The sequence below is a fragment of the Moschus berezovskii genome, chromosome 10 (assembly GCF_049115385.1).
Source record: "Moschus berezovskii isolate FMDL1 chromosome 10, NW_MosBer_1.0, whole genome shotgun sequence".
Classification (NCBI taxonomy): Eukaryota; Metazoa; Chordata; class Mammalia; order Artiodactyla; family Moschidae; genus Moschus; species Moschus berezovskii.
The window spans coordinates 34,976,306-34,993,947 of NC_142469.1; the positions used below are offsets into that span (position 1 = coordinate 34,976,306).

The 17,642-nt window shown below is 37.7% G+C and overlaps 1 protein-coding gene across 3 annotated transcripts in view; it reads left to right on the forward strand.

Moving 5' to 3' along the window:
• TBC1D32 (TBC1 domain family member 32) overlaps positions 1-17,642 on the forward strand; it is a 204,523-nt gene that overhangs the window by 127,088 nt on the left and 59,793 nt on the right. For all 3 annotated transcript variants that reach the window (XM_055432983.2, XM_055432982.2, XM_055432984.2), the window contains one exon: positions 13,990-14,115. In XM_055432983.2, coding sequence (XP_055288958.2) covers positions 13,990-14,115 — 126 coding nt within the window. The remainder of the gene's footprint in view (positions 1-13,989; positions 14,116-17,642) is intronic.

Below are 17,642 nucleotides of genomic sequence, written 5' to 3' on the forward strand. Positions count from 1 at the left end.
TGGAGATAAGATGAGGTGTTAAGACATGTTCTCCCTGCCCCAACCCTTCAACCCTTTTTCTTGTCTCGAAATAACATTGCTATCTTTGCTCAGTTTCACTTGGAAACAAATATATCTTTTCTTTTGAACAGCAAATTGACTCATTATCAATCTTATTTTGTGACTGCCATATTCAGTTCAGTTCAGTCGCTCAGTTGTGGCCAACTCTTTGCGACCCCATGAATCACAGCACGCCAGGCCTCCCTGTCCATCACCAACTCCCGGAGTTCACTCAAACTCATGTCCATCAAGTCGGTGATGCCATCCAGCCATCTCATTCTCTGTCGTCCCCTTCTCCTCCTGCCCCCAATCCCTATTAGGTAATTTGTTTCTTCAAAGTAGTTTGATAAAAAAATAAGTTTTATTTGAAACTGACCAAGGCAGACAAATCAGAAAATAAGATTAAATTGATAGTTCCCTGAGAAGCTCAGAGGAGTATAACTTTATTCCCTGTTCTACTCTTGTAAGTGATTTAGAAAAGGGAGTAATAATAGCTTCTCTGTCTAGCCCAGAAGATAACTTGCAGAATGGTTATTAACCTCTAGTGAGCCCACAGTGTTTCCAGCCAGCCACACAGTGTGTCCCCAGTTCAATTTACTCTCCTAGTCTCCTAGATGACTTATTTTCAAATCTTCTCATTAATCAACCCTTCCTCACCTCTTCCCAATCTTTCCTGTCAGATAACTGTTTTCCTTTCCACCCCCCCACACTGAGGAAATAGAAGCTATCAGCTTCCATATACTCTTGATTCATATTGGCTGACTCAGCTACATCTGTACCAATTTAGGTTTTGCATTACTATGAATAAAACTGCAAATATTACTTAAAAAGGCCAGCTTCTTCAGTTGTGTGATACATTCCATCCTCTTTCTCAGCAAAGATATTGCTTCTAACAGTTCTCCCTTTATACTTATTGTTTTTTCATGGGATTATGGGGTTAGCGGATGGGAGCTTGATAGAGCTTTCCACTCTAGCTTTTCCATAAGCCAACCAGCATGCTATTAATTTTTCCATATTTAAAATATCTTCTTTTGAACTTGCTTTCCCCCCTCTACAATTCCATTTCTGTCCTCCTACTGCAAAATCCCTTCAAGGAATTGTCTAATCTTAGTATTGTAGTTATTCTCTTTCTGTGTTCTCTTGAATCCACTTGAAAGCTAACCAGGCTTTCACCCCTGCCATTCTACCAGGGTTAAATCAATGGGTCAGATCTCTACTCATCCTGTTACACTTAGCATTATCACTTAACATGTTTGATGCCTCTGCTTTTTGAAACATTTTCTTATTTGGCTTTCAGAAAGTACATTATCTGATAATTCCCCCCACCCCCTTGAATTTCTGGCAAATTCTTCATCTTTGTCGGATCTTTCAGGTCTCTCCAAACTCTAAACTTTGGAGTGCCCCTCAGTTCTAAGTTGTCTTTTTTGTGTGTGTGCATATTCTTTTGGGGATTTCATTTAGTCTTATGACTAAAATACCATCCAGTATACACAGATTTATATCTTTAACTTGTATCTCTACTTGACTCTGTACTCATATCTATTTACTTGATACCTTTGCAGGGTGGTTAGTAAATATATCAAATTTAACAACTCTGAGATAAACTTCTGATACTCTTTCAAAATCTGTTCCTTTGGTAAATTTCCTTATTTTAGAAATGACAACTTTGTGCTTCCGTTTCCTTAGCAATAAAGTTGAAGACTTTTTTTGACTCTTTTTCTCTTCATAACCTGCATCTGTGAGTGAGTGAAATCACTCGGTCGTGTCTGACTCTTTGCAACCTCATGAACTGTAGTACTCGAGGATCCTCCATCCATGGGAATTTCCAAAATATCCATGGGATATTTCCAAGAGTACTGGAATGGGTTGCCATTTCCTTCTGCAGGGGATCTTCCTGACCCAGGGATCAAACTCAGGTCTCCCACGTTGAATGCAGACTCTTTACCAGCTGAGCCATTTCTGTCGCAAATGCTTTTGATTCTCCATACCTCAAACAAAACCACTTTTCACTCATCCACTACTCACTGTCATCTCTCACTGTACTGTTTTAGTAACCTGTTCAGTTTGTTGGCTCAGATGATAAAGCATCTGCCTAAAATGTGGAAGACCAGGGTTCGATCCCTGGGTTGGGAAGATCCTCTGGAAAAGGAAATGGCAACCCACTCCAGTACTCTTGCCTAGAAAATTCCATGGATGGAGGAGCCTGGTGGGCTACAGTCCATGGGGTCACAAAGAGTCGGACATGACTGAGTGACTTCCCTTCCTTCCTTCTTCCTTCAGTTTGTTAACACAGCAAAGAGTAATACTATTGAAATGTGGGTTGAATTATTTTTACTCCTCTAATTGAAACCCTCTAATGACTTCCCTATAATCTACAAGGCCCAATTTCTGTCACATGTCCTATTTTAGTTTAATAAATTAAACAATTAGTAAAAATACAATTAGTTTAATACAATTTCATATTTTCCCACCATACTGGGCAGCAACTTCTAGTTACCTTTCTGTTAGTGCCTAGAACCCAAGTGTTTGAATAAAACATTATTCTCAATTTTACAGCAATACTTAATACCTCCTACTAATGGTAGTCCTGACATTACTGTGATTCTGTTAAGCAGGACAGAATGATCTAGCCCAAGAGGTACCACAGGAAGGGATTTTACATAGATACATTCTGAGTCAAATATGAATCACACTTCTGTCATTCTGATATTGCAGATGTTTCACTGACCCTATACTTATAGAAGAACAGCAGAAAATGGGAGAGGAAATCAGAAGCATGTCCAAATTTCCATAGTACCTAAGAGAGTATAATGATGATGTCCCCGTAACCTCTGTGAGAATAATGGAGCCAGACATATTTCTAGCAGATACAGAACTAAATTGAAAGTAATGTTCCTCATTAAACAGTGTTCAATAAGTTGAACATAAATTATGCATTTAAGCTAGTAATTATGCATTTAAGTGTTTAAGCTAGTAATACTTTAAGATACAAAAGGCTGTTTTAAAGGCAAGAGTTCATATACTTGCCATTTTGCTTTTTCAATTTGGAGGTAATGATTCACTGATTCTGATAGGTGTTGTTTTAGTCATTTGCACTGCAGTATTTTGAGATATCATTTCATTGTTGTGGAAAAAAATCACTAGAGTTGTGTGCACATGCTGACATTCACCTAATTTGTCTCCCAACTTTTAGATTTATCCTCCTTGCTACAGTTAGCATTTCCTCATCTGTTAAATTGCTTCTTGTTAGTTCCTTGGCATCAGTGTTAGCTATTAGATGATTTATTTTCATCTATAAATAAGAATCTTGAGGCACCATTTGGTTCCGTTATTTTTCTTTGTACACATTTTTAGGGTCACCATATTAAAATGTAAAAGCCTTTAAAAAAACTGATAAGTATTATTTATGTACATATGTCACATATGTGGATAATCATAAAACAACTTACAGGAAAATATTTCTTGCAAAATATCATCTCTCTGTTATCTGAGAGTTGAGTAAAGTAGGAAGAAATGTGTCAGTACGGTAACTTATCGTTCCTGTGTTGAAGATAGGAAAGAGGGAAGGGGAGTTGGAGAAAGAGTTGTGCAGTGGTTAAAATGAAATGCCAGTTAGCATGTCAGTGAACTGCTAGAGGTTAACTCATAATTCCTTTCCTAAATGAAACAGAAAGACTGAGACACCTAAGGAAAAGGTCATTTTTCATTGCAATCCCAAAGAAAGGCAATGCCAAAGAATGTTCAAACTACCGCACGATTGCACTCATCTCACACTCTAGTCAAGTCATGCTCAAAATTCTCCAAGCCAGGCTTCAGCAATATGTGAACCGTGAACTCCCAGGTGTTCAAGCTGGTTGTAGAAAAGGCAGAGGCCCCAGAGATCAAATTGTCAACATCTGCTGGATCATGGAAAAAGCAAGAGAGTTCCAGAAAAACATCTACTTCTGCTTCATTGACTATGCCAAAGCCTTTGACTGTGTGGATCTCAATAAACTGTGGAAAATGCTGCAAGAGATGGGAATAATAGACCACCTGTCCTGCCTCTTGAGAAACCTATATATTCAGGTCAGGAAGCAACAGTTAGAACTGGACATGGAACAACAGACTGGATCCAAATAGGAAAAGGAGTACGTCAAGGCTGTATATTGTCACCCTGCTTATTTAATTTATATACAGAATATATCATGAGAAACGCTGGGCTGGAAGAAGCACAAGCTGGAATCAAGATTGCTGGGAGAAATATCAATAACCTCAGATATGCAGATGACACCACCCTTATGGTAGAAAGTGAAGAGGAACTAAGAGCCTCTTGATGAAAGTGCAAGAGGAGAGTGAAAAAGTTGGCTTAAAGCTTAACATTCAGAAAACAAAGATCATGGCATCTGGTCCCATCACTTCATGGGAAACAGATGGGGAAACAGTGTCAGACTTTATTTTGGGGGGCTCCAAAATCACTGCAGATGGTGATTGCAGCCATGAAATTAAGATGCCTACTCCTTGGAAGGAAAGTTATGACCAACCTAGATAGCATATTAAAAAGCAGAGATTTTACTTTGTCAACAAAGTTCCATCTAGTCAAGGTTGTGGTTTTTCCCGTGGTCATGTATGGATGTGAGAGTTGGTCTGTGAAGAAGGCTGAGCGCCGAAGAATTGATGCTATTGATGCTTTTGAACCATGGTGCTGGAGAAGACTCTTATGAGTCACTTGGACTGCACGGAGATCCAAACAGTCCATTTTAAAGGAGACCAGTGTTTGGTGTTCATTGGAAGGACTGATGCTAAAGCTGAAACTCCAATACTTTTGCAACCTCATGCGAAGAGTTAACTCACTGGAAAAGACTCTGATGCTGGGAAAGGTTGGGGGCGGGAGGAGAAGGGGATGACAGAGGATGAGATGGCTGATGGCATCACTGACTCGATGCACATGAGTTTGAGTGGACTTTGGGAGTTGGTGATGGACAGGGACGCCTGGCTTGCTGCGATTCACGGGGTCGCAAAGAGTCAGACATGACTGATTGACTGAACTGAACTGAAACTAAAATTAGGTTTCCCAGGAGTTGTTAATTACATCACTAATCATTGAGTATGCTCTTCACTGTTCCATTTTGGTGTGTTCAGTATGGGGACTTCTTTCTTTTAGGAGGGAGGGAAATTCAGTACTTCCCATACTGAGAAATAAAAGTGGCTTGAGTTGGCTATCATACTCTGGTCATTGGAAAGACATAACTTAATAAAATGAGAAATAAGCTCTTCTTACTTCCCTTTCTAGCATCTTCCATTCACTTTATTTTTTATTTTATAAAGTTTATTCATGCTGAATTATAAAAATCAGCAATCTAATTCATGCCTATATTCTATCTACCTTATCACTGTAGAATTTCCATCTTTATCAAGAAATCACTCAGAAATACATTTACTTTGTTGGGGCTCATATATTCAAAGTAGAGAGTATGTTGTTTTGTCATTTCCTTTGTGTTTCTCATATCCCTAATAGGGCCAGCAGAAGCACAGCATTGATTCACAAGGTCACTGATGGCCAGGCCGCTGGCAGTGATTGCTTTTATTTGATCTTAGAAATTCAAATGGCTATTCATTGAAAGCTCCAAACATATTAGTAACTCCTGATGCAAGTAAATTTATTAATGTTCTGAAGTAAAAATGAGCTTAAGAGAAAAAGGAGAACGGGATGAGTTATAATAGCAACTACATTTTATAGCCCCAAACATATTAGTAACTCCTGATGCAAGTAAACTTATGAATGTTCTAAAGTAAAAATGAGCTTAAGAGAAAAAGGAGAATGGGATGACTTATAATAGCGACTACATTTTAATAAAAGAATGAACATTGCCAAATTAACAAATGAGTAGGTTGGATTGCTTTTATTCCTAATCTGATAAATTATGTAAGATTTAGGATTACCTCTCTTCCCCCAATCAACCAAAAATAGAATCCCATGAGAAAAACAAAGTGCTTTGAAAAATAATATGTACTACATAAAATGTAATGCAGCATGATGACAGGTATTGTTTGTTCTGATTTTGGAAGTCTTTGTATTATGTCTTACACATATAGTTAGTCTATAAATGTTTTTGGTGATGAATTCTGCTTTTTATCAAATATTTATCTAGGTTTTTATGTCAAGTCAGGCGCTTTCTCATTTGTTTTTCTTTCTGTATTGTTTCTACCCTTTGAATTAAAATTTATTTTCTGCAGATAAAGGGTAAATGGCTTTTATTTGGCATCATCCTGTTAACTGAGAGAATAGGAAAATATGATTATGGTTCCTTTCCAGTGTCATAAATCTTGAGCTGTAGTTGTTGAGATACTTAGTTTAAAAATCAGAATAAGTGTTTTCTTTTGAATGGTAAAACTCTTAATGTTCTTCTTGCAAGTTTGAAACAAACATCAGTGGCAACTAGAAGAAATAAATCACCTGCTAGTTTAGGTGCAAGTGATAAGGGAGAACTAATTGCTCATTTTTTAAAAAATTTCACTGATACCTCCTGTATGCTCAATTATCACATATTAAAATGAAAAGTGATATGATAATTCTAAAGTGAAGTATAATCTTATAAAATATAGATGTCATATGTTTAAGAACTCACAGTTCAAATAAAGACAGTGTGAGAATTTAGATACTTTCACATTTAGAAATGTTGGGAGAACTAATATAGAGAATTTAAGTGTCTTTTCAATTGCTTCTTGGAGACTACTCCAGAGTCTTTCCTTAAATATTGTAAATATTAAGAATAAAGTGGCATAACTGTATTAATCTACATGGAGGAAGAAAAGATAAGTAGCAACACAAATTGGAAGCAAATATTTCACAAATAAGCTTCGGTCTAATAGATGGGTGACTTTCCAAATTAAGCCTAGGAATCTGCTGCAAGTCAATTTATTAAATCTTCCATTTATTTTGTTTCTTTTATAGCAGCTGTTTATGATATTCTGTGTAAAATGGGCATTTGGAATATCTGATACCCTTGGAAAGAAGTATTTAAAGTTTTTTGCATAGATTTTCTTTACATTTATATTCAGCTTACATTTTTCTTGTCCTTGAAATGGAGGTTCTTTCTTTTTACATTATCTGTGATAATAAGTATAATCTTTCCTTCTATATAGTAATCTTTTGAGAAACAAATTATACAATATCATCAAGTATGAAGAGATTATAGTACTTACCATAACAAAGAATTTCAGGGTTTAGATATGAACTATTACCAGTTGTAATTGAATTTTGTTAACATGAAACTTGATGTTTCCTATTTTCCTCAGTGGTAGTAAGTAAGTGGGTTGGGTAAAAAGTGCTTATTGCCAGAGGGAACTGTCCTGTACATTATACAATTTTTTTTTAGCAGCTTTCATGGTCTCTGCTCACTAGATACCCATAGAAGTCTCTATCTGCACCCACCCCTCCCAGCCAGGAATTTCAGTAGACATTACTGAAATACAGGGAGCAAAACTTAGCCCATTTGAGAACTATAGCTGTAGATTTGTTTTTCCATACTAGCACTTCATACAGATAGACTCACATACTTTACTTGTGCTTGATTTCTTTAAGCATAATGAGTTCAAGATTCATATAGTTTATTACATGTACCATTTGTGTGTACCATTTTACTCAGGAGGATTCCAGTATAGATTAACTGCAGTTTGATTTAATATCACTTTTTGTTTGTATTTTCTTAAAATTCTTAAAAACAACTGTTTTAAAATTTTTACCTGGTAATTGTGTCACCAAGGTCCTTTCTGTGTCTTGACTGCATGGCCCAAAATGTCCATTACTCTTTAAAGAAAACAAAATCTAGCACTCGACTAGAGTGAATATTCAGCATTATTAATTTTACATAGTCGAGTGCTAGATTTTGTTTTCTTTAAAGAGTAATGGACATTTTGGGCCATGCAGTCAAGTTACTTGTGAAATCAGTTTGATCATTCAGGGCTTTCATTGTTTTTGTTAGGGTGAGTGTGAAAGTTGTCTTTGTGTGTGTGTGTGTGCTTAGTCGCTCAGCTGAATCTGACTATGTGTGACCCTGTGGACTGTAGCCCACCAGGCGTCTCTGCTTATGGAATTCTCCAGGCAAGAATACTGGAGTGGGTTGCCATTTCCTACTCTGGGGGATCTTCCCAACCCAAGGATCAAACCCGCGTCTCCTGCATTGTCAAAGGGATTCTTTACCAGTGTGCCACCTGGGGAGCCCCTTGTCTTTACTTTAAGGCTAACTTAACCCTTTTATGAAGGTTTGACTTTTTTGGTCTGTGGAACTCTAGTTGAGGAGGACTCTTCATAGTCTTTCTGTAACTTGGGCGTCTCCTCACTGTATGTATACTCTGAGAATTGTTCATGTTCTCTGCCCAGTCTTGTGGAGCTTCACTCTTCATCTGCACGGCCAATTCTTTGCAACCACCTTGACAAAAACTTACACAGATTTCTGGAGTTCTTTCTCTGTTGTTCCTCTTCCACAAATTTTAGTCTCCTCAGTCTCTCTGCAGTTTGACTTCTGTCTCTTTAACTCAGTGCCCCAATTCTAGCATAATGATGTTGAAAGTAATTCTAGAAAAAAACAGGGCCCACTTGTAAAGATACCTTGTTAGTTTCCCTTTTCTCAGACATGACAGTCCAATACTGCCTATTGTTGACCAGTGTCTGAAAACAGTGTTTTGATATATTTTAACCATTTCTTGAGATATTTATGGCAGGAAGGCAAGTATATTTCCAGTTTCTCCATCATGACCAGATGCAAAACTATGGTTTTTAAATTTTTTATGTGACGATAAACAAAGAAATTTTGGTAAACATTAAATTTTATCTATCGTTCAGGTTTGTTCTACTCCCCAAATCACTGATTTAGAATTGTTGTGTTCCTATGATACCATTCCTGTAATTCCATTTCTCCTTGTCTCATTCTCCAGATCCCAAGGGCTTCTGCTAGAGTAAAGTTACTGGCCTCTCTCTGGACTTCCTCACTTATTATGCACTCAGTTAGGAAGGAAAAATGTTTAGTAAGTGAATTTTGGAGAAGAAATGAAAAATCTTGGATTAGACTACTTAAAGGCTGTATTTCCAAGTTAGCCTATCTTTTCATTAATTTTTATTTAAACCATTTTTTTTTTTTTCAGATAGCATTATACTCATAGCTTTCCTAAAAGAGCGATCAGGAGAGACCTTTGGTTGTCTCATCACTGTCTATGATTGAATATATTTTTTCAATGCAGGGAAGAAATTTGTTAAGTCCATGTGGCAGGAGATACAAGTTAAGGTGCTTAATTTAGCTGTTATGGTACTAGCACTGATATTTTGAACTCCACTTATCTCCTCCTGTCTACTTTTCATTTGGTTCCAGATTTGGAGGGGGTAAATAAAGGAATTGTTTTCCTCAAGCTTGTTAACATTACAGATACAAATTTTCAGTAAAAATATCAAATCACTAAATATTATAGCTGTGATATATGCACATTGAAGAACTCACATTCCCACTGAGAGGTGGGGGAAACCATAACCAGAGGTTATGAGGATACAAAGTTATCTCTCTTGGAGTCTTCTAGGCATTCTATCTCCAGCTCAGCATTTGTTAATTGCCTTAAATCAAATATCAAGGAACTAAATTGGGTCTTTCAGCCTTTCTCTCAGTTGGTAGATTCAGATGCATACCACATTTACCGCTTCAGGACTGTTTACAGTCTAGTGGTGTGCTCTTTTCCTTGGAAGGAGATGCAAGAGCAAAATAGAATAGCAAATGTGAAAGCAAAGAGACAGGAGAGCAAGAAGAGGGTGTGAGCAGGAGGGAAGAAAAAAAGATAACAGGATTTTTAAATAGCAAGTAATTTACAAAAGAGCTTTATGGACATTTTTGCCTTGAGGGGTGGTGGTGGTTATAAAAGACAAGGTCACACATGGATAGAATTGACACAGAAAGAAACAAAGATGAAAAACAAAGTGCTTTTGTCTTTTCAGTCATGTACCACTAAGTGATGTTTTATAGAAGTATAACTGACTCCTACAGTGTTATATTAGTTTCAGGTGTACAACATAGTGCTTCAATATTTTTATAGATTATACTCCATATAGGACTTCCCTGGTGGCTCAGATGGTAAAGCATCTGTCTACAATGCTTGAGACCCAGGTTCAATCCCTGGGTCAGGAAGATCCCCTGGAGACATATAAGTTGTTTTTTTTTTTTTTAATAAGATCTTGACTGCATTCTTTGTGTTATAATTATATCCTTGTATCTTTATACTTATAGAGTGGGGCTAGATAGGTAAAGGGGATTCAGTTCAGTTCAATTCAGTTGCTCAGCTGTGTCTGACTCTTTGTGACCCCCATGAACTGCAGCATACCAGGCCTCCCTGTCTATCACCAACTCCTGGAGTCTACTCAAACTCATGTCTATCAAGTCGGTGGTGCCATCCAGCCATCTCATCCTCTGTCGTCCCCTTCTCCTCCTGCCCCCAATCCCTCCCAACATCAGGGTCTTTTCCAATGAGTCAGCTCTTCACATGTGGTGGCCAAAGTATTGGAGTTTCAGCTTTAGCATCAGTCCTTCCAATGAACACCCAGGACTGATCTTTAGAATGGACTGGTTGGGTCTCCTTGCAGTCTAAAGGACTCTCGAGAGTCTTCTCCAACACCACAGTTCAAAAGCATCAATTCTTTGGTGATCAGCTTCCTTCAGTCCAACTCTCACATCCATACATGACCACTGGAAAACCATAGCCTTGACTAGATGGACCTTTGTTGGCAAAGCAATGTCTCTGCTTTTTAATATGCTGTCTAGGTTGTTCATAACTTTCCTTCCAAGGAGTAAGCATCATTTTATTTCATGGCTGCAGTCACCATCTGCAGTGATTTTGGAGCCCCAAAAAATAAAGTCTGACACTGTTTCCCCATCTTTTTGCCATGAAGTGATGGGACCACATGCCATGATCTTAGTTTTCTGAATGTTGAGTTTTAAGCCAACTTTTTCACTCTCCACTTTCACTTTCATCAAGAGGCTCTTTAGTTCTTCTTTACTTTCTTCCATAAGGGTGGTGTCATCTGCGTATCTGAGGTTATTGATATTTCTCCAGGCAATGTTGATTCCAGCTTGTTCTTCTTCCAGCCCAGCATTTCTCATGATGTACTCTGCATATAAGTTGAATAAGCAGCGTGACAATATACAGCCTTACGTACTCCTTTTCCTATTTTGAACCAGTCTGTTGTTCCATGTCCAGTTCTAACTGTTGCTTCCTGACCTGAATACAGGTTTCTCAAGAGGCAGGTCAGGTGGTCTGGTATTCCCATCTCTTGCAGAATTTTCTACAGTTTATTGTGATCCACACAGTCGAAGGCTTTGGCATAGTCAATAAAGCAGAAATAGATGTTTTTCTGGAACTCTCTTGCTTTTTCCATGATCCAGCAGATGTTGGCAATTTGATCTCTGGTTCCTCTGCCTTTTCTACAACCAGCTTGAACATCTGGAAGTTCACAGTTCACATATTGCTGAAGCCTGGCTTGGAGAATTTTGAGCATTACTTTAATTAGTGATTCTTAGTAGGTTCTAGATAGTTTGTTTTTGGGGAATAAATAATGTAGATATTCTAAATGGAAACTATAAAAATTCCATTTAATGCTGTTCAGTTGTCTTTTACCTAACTTATATCTAGATGCATTTAACATTAATACTCTGCTGTTAATAATATAATTTCCAACAAAATTATCAGCTATGATATTTCTTGTTTAAAGGTTTTGAGTTTTTATTAAAAATAATAACAATTTTCTCCTTTGACTAAATCAGTTTCATTTTTCTCTGGATATTGCCTCTGATTGAAGCCATTTATTTAATATTATAGGATCATTTTGCTGTTGATATTTAAAAAGAATATATTAGATTACTACTAAGTATCAGAATTATACAATCTTCCAACAGAACAGTTCTTTCTGGTGTATAGGTATATTTATGAGTGTGCATATATTTGATACATTTGTATACTAATGTGCATGCATGCTAAATCACTTCAGTCATATCTGACTCTTTGCAACCCCATGTGCTGTAGCCCACCAAGCTCCTCTGCCTTGGGATTCTCCAGGCAAGTACACTGGAGTGGGTTGCCATTTCTTTCTCCAGGAGGTCTTCCCAACCGAGGGATTGAACCCATGTCTCTTATGTCTCCTGCATTTGCAGGTGGGTTCTTTACCACCAGCGCCACCTGGGAAGCCCCTTCTATATTCATAATGTTTGTACAAAAGAATATTTTGTATATGGTAACTGTGAGGATTGAGTGAGGATTGTAGCTGCTTTTTTAGGGCTAAATAAAACCAGCTTAGATCATTGGAATGATATGTACTAATATATCTTGATTAGACTCAGTTATACTCCTGTCTGTTTATGCTCAAATACACACACATGTAAGTTTCATGAGGGCCAGTGATCTTGTCTGTCTAGATTTTTTTAGCCACATAGGGATTCTATACATGTTTATTGAATGTGTTTTTACAAAAGTTAGGTAGAAAAATAAAATAGGTTAGTATGGTAAAAAGTTTAATTTTTTTAAATTCCTAAGAATAAGGACTTACTTTCATTATTATAATTGTATTCATTTCAAAGGACCAAGAGTTGGTTGAAATCCTCTTTAGTATTAAGTTGACTACTGATATTTTCTTGGTGGAATTCATTAGCCCATTAGGTGGCTGTATTTTGTAGTGTTCCAAACCATGTCTTTGGGCAGAAGCAATCAGGCCTTTGACTTTATATGTGGAAATGTTCTTGTTCCTCTTTCCTCAAAATCTCCTTCAAGGAAATTAGTAAAGTGTATGAGTTCATGTGACTGTCCATCCCCCCATCCTCTGTTCTTCTACAGAGAAGAGATTTTTCTTTTCCTCCCCTTTGAATTTTTACATATATGTGTGAGTAAATAGTATATATGGAGAAGGAAATGGTAACCCACTCCAGTATTCTTGCCTGGAGAACCCCATGGATGGAGAAGCCTGGTAGGCTACAGTCCATGGGGTCGCAAAGAGTCGAACATGACTGAGCGACTGAACGAAACGGAATGGAACGGAAATAGTATATATGCTTATATGTATATGTACTTGTATATCCTTTTTAAATGACACCTAAATCCTCAATATATTTATAGATGTTTTCTAATGCAAAATCTAATGGGAATACAATTAAAATGGAAGATGGACAAATCTCATGGGAATAAAAGGAAAAGATAATATTGCCACATTCATAAAATTGCTAGGAAAGAAGAAAAATTATATTTTAGCAATAGGTGCTCTTTTACCGGGACTTACCAGGTTACTCAGTGGTAAAAGAATCCACCTACCAGTGCAAGAGACATAGGAGACACTGGTTCCATCCCTAGGTCAGGAAGATCCCCTGGAGGAGGTAGTGGGAACTCACTCCAGTATTCTTGCTTGGAGAATCCCATGGACAGAGGAGCCTGATGGACTGCAGTCCAAAGGGTTGCAAAGAGTTGGACTGATCATGTGCATGCGTGCTTTTTTAGCATGATTCATTTTCAGCCTAGTTTTTTTTTTCTTTTACCAAAAAGAGAAAATAAATAACTGACTAGAGATTTTCTACATTTATGCTTTCTTTTTGCTTTAAAGAAACAAATAAAACTGCACCTGAATGTACATGAAGAATTAGTATAATGTTTATATCAATCTCTGTAGTGAAATCTTACGGTCTACACTGTGTATTAAATCAAATACTCAGTAATGAATAATATTTGTGTAAGAAAGAGTAATGGTTATAAATCAGTCCATTTTATGAGTTTTTGATAATCATGGTGATAGCAGTTTGATGGTGTAAGATATAATTACAGAAAAATGTCTGTTTCCTTTTGAAACCCATATAAAATTATTTTTCTGAAACTTATAACTGTTTACATTATTAATACTTGTTATTCAGTGTATATAGCATGTTTTGTTAAAATAATATAACAGGACATCTTTCTTATTAGACAATGATCTTTGCAAACTTTTATTGTGCTTCAAAATGTCTGATAAACAAACTGCATGGGTAGAAAACTGCCGAAGACAATTCTGCAAAATAATGAAGGCCAAACCCGATATTATCAGTGGAGATGGTGAGTATTTTTTTAATTTTTGTGGGATTTTTTTGGCTTGAAGAGTTTATTAACAGAAACTGTGGTTTCCTGAAGATTAATACTGGCATAGTGAAAGTGAAGTTGCTCAGTTGTGTCTGACTCTTTGCGACCTCATAGACTGTAACCTACCAGGCTCCTCTGTCCATGGGGTTTTCCAGGCAAGAGCTCTGGAGTGGTTTGCCACTTCCTTCTTCAGATATCTAGAATACATAACATTAATTCCAGAAGTCCATTGACTTCTGGGAAACGTGTGATCCTAGAGAACAGAAATTAAAATTTGAGAAACTATCAGATTTTTTTTTTTTGATGCTGTCTCAGAGGTCTTGTTAAGCTAAATCTACCTTGCATAGGTAATAGTTTGCTTGATTTCACTAGCTTTCACCTGACTATACTATACTGTTTTGGAACTTTATTGAACTTTTTTGACATATTTTGAAACTCTGCCACATCTAGCCAAATGAATTTAGTGACTCCTAAGGAAATTTTTTGGGGGGCGGGGATGGCGCAGGGGTGGGGTGAGGATAGCTATGTTTTCTAGACCAGTAAGCAAATTGTTTTATCTCAGATATTTAGATGTGTGCTTGATTTCATAAAATCACCTTGTTTTAATTAACATTATGGAGAGTGAAAAGGTTGACTTGAAGCTCAACATTCAGAAAACAAAGATCATGGCATCTGGTCCCATCACTTCATGGGAAATAGATGGAAAAACAGTGGAAACAGTGTCAGACTTTGTTTTTTTGGGCTCCAAAATCACTGCAGATGCTGATTGCAGCCATGAAATTAAAAGACGCTTGCTCCTTGGAAGGAAAGTTATGACCAACCTTGATAGTATATTAAAAAGCAGAGACATTACTTTGCCAACCAAGGTCCGTCTAGTCAAGGCAGTGGTTTTTCCCGTGGTCATGTATGGATGTGAGAGTTGGACTGTGAAGAAAGCTGATCGCCAAAGAATCGATGCTTTTGAACTGTGGTGTTGGAGAAGACTCTTGAGAGTCCCTTATACTGCAAGGAGATCCAACCAGTCCATTCTAAAGGAGATCAATCCTGGATGTTCATTGGAGGGACTGATGCTAAAGCTGAAACTGCAATACTTTGGCCACCTCATGTGACGAGTTGACTCACTGGAAAAGACTCTGATGCTCGGAAAGGTTGGGGGCGGGAGGAGATGGGGACGACGGAGAATGAGATGGCTGGATGGCATCACCGACTCTGTGGACATGAGTTTGAGTGTACTCCGGGAGTTGGTGATGGACAGGGAGGCCTGGCGTGCTGTGACTCATGGGGTCGCGGAGAGTCGGACACGACTGAGCGACTGAACTGAACTGAACTGAACTGAATAAAGATACTCCAAGAAATAAGTTTTAATGTCAATATAAGCTAGGTTTCTTAAAAGCTGTAATTTAAAAATAATTGTCCTATTTATCAGTCATGCTTTATGGTTCTTATGTTTGTATCAGTTGCTATAAAATTAAAAAATGGGAAATAAAAATAAGTTTATATTTTGTTGGAGAAATTATATTTTTAGGGCAAGAAAATCAAACATTATTCTCCAAAATTTTAATGTAAAATGAGCAGTTCAACTGTTTTGCTGCTGCTAAGCTGCTAAGTTGCTTCAGTCATGTCTGACTCTATGCGACCCCATAGACAGCAGCCCACCAGACCATCCCTGGGATTCTCCAGGCAAGAACACTGGAGTAGATGCTCCTAAATACCTTAAAAATGGTTATTACAAACATACATACATACATACATATATATATATATATATATATATATATATATATATATATGTTTATCTCTGGTTACATAACAGAAAATACTTAAAATCGGTTTTGCAAATGCCAAAAAGCACAGAACAAAATGAGAAAACAGCAACTTGGTATATTATTTAAACACAGTAACTTCCAGATGTTCAAGCTGGTTTTAGAAAAGGCAGAGGAACCAGAGATCAAATTGCCAACATCTGCTGGATCATGGAAAAAGCAAGAGAGTTCCAGAAAAACATCTATTTCTGCTTTATTGACTATGCCAAAGCCTTTGACTGTGTGGATCACAATAAACTGTGGAAAATGCTGTAAGAGATGGGAATACCAGACCACCTGACCTGCCTCTTGAGAACCCTATATGCAGGTCAGGAAGCAACAGTTAGAACTGGACATGGAACAACAGACTGGTTCAAAATAGGAAAAGGAGTACATCAAAGCTGTATATTGTCACCCTGCTTATTTAACTTATATGCAGAGTACATCATGAGAAACACTGGGCTGTAAGAAGCACAAGCTGGATTCAAGATTGCCAGGAGATGCAGATGACACCACCCTTATGGCAGAAAGTGAGGAAGAACTAAAGAGCCTCTTGATGAAAGTGAAATAGGAGAGTGAAAAAGTTGGCTTAAAACTCAACATTCAGAAAACTAAGATCATGGCATCTGGTCCCATCACGTCATGGCAAATAGATGGGGAAATAGTGGACACAGTGGCTGACTTTATTTTGAGGGGCTCCAAAATCACTGCAGATGGTGATTGCAACCATGAAATTAAAAGACACTTGCTCCTTGGAAGGAAAGTTATGACCAACCTAGACAACATATTAAAAAGCAGAGAAATTACTTTGCCAACAAAGGTCCGTCTAGTCAAGGCTATGGTTTTTCCAGAGGTCATGTATGGATGTGAGAGTTGGACTATAAAGAAATCTGAGTGCTGAAGAATTGATGCTTTTGAACTGTGGTTTTGGAGAAGACTCTTGAGAGTCCCTTGGAATGCAAGGATGTCTAACCAGTCTATCCTAAAGGAAATCAGTCCTGGGTGTTCATTGGAGGGACTGATGCTGAAGCTGAAACTCCAATACTTGGCCACCTGATGAGAAGAGCTTACTCATTTGAGAAGACTCTGATGCTGGGAAAGATTGAGGGCAGGAGGAGAAGGGGACAACCGAGGGTGAGACGGTTGGATGGCATCACCGACACAATGGACATGGGTTTGGGTGCACACCGGGAGTTGGTGATGGACAGGGAGGCCTGGCGTGCTGCGGTCCATGGGGTTGCAGAGTTGGACATGACTGAGCGACTGAACTGAACTGAAACGTGTTGTTTTCTGAGTTTCTGTCCTACAGGGATAGTGATAAGACAAAAGAGAAATCACCTCTTCAGTTCTATTCACCACTCTGAAACAGGATAAAGAAGCAGAACATTATCATGAAAACCGTGTTCTGTTTGGAATCTTGGGGCACTTCCCACAGGTCTTGGTCTTAGTTTTATATTACTCTGATACTGTGTCCATCATTAGATTGTGAGCTACTTTTAAAAATAGATCTTAACCTCTGCCCAGGAAGGTCTAGTTTGTTACACAAAATTCAGTTACTCTTCATAGCAACTCTATAAGATAGCCTGCATTTTATGGATAAGGAAACAAAGGCCTGGAAATTTTAGGTAATGAGCTCAGTCCACAGTCTTAGATCCAAGAAGTTAACCCAAAAATCTGATACTGAAACCATGCTCAGCATCA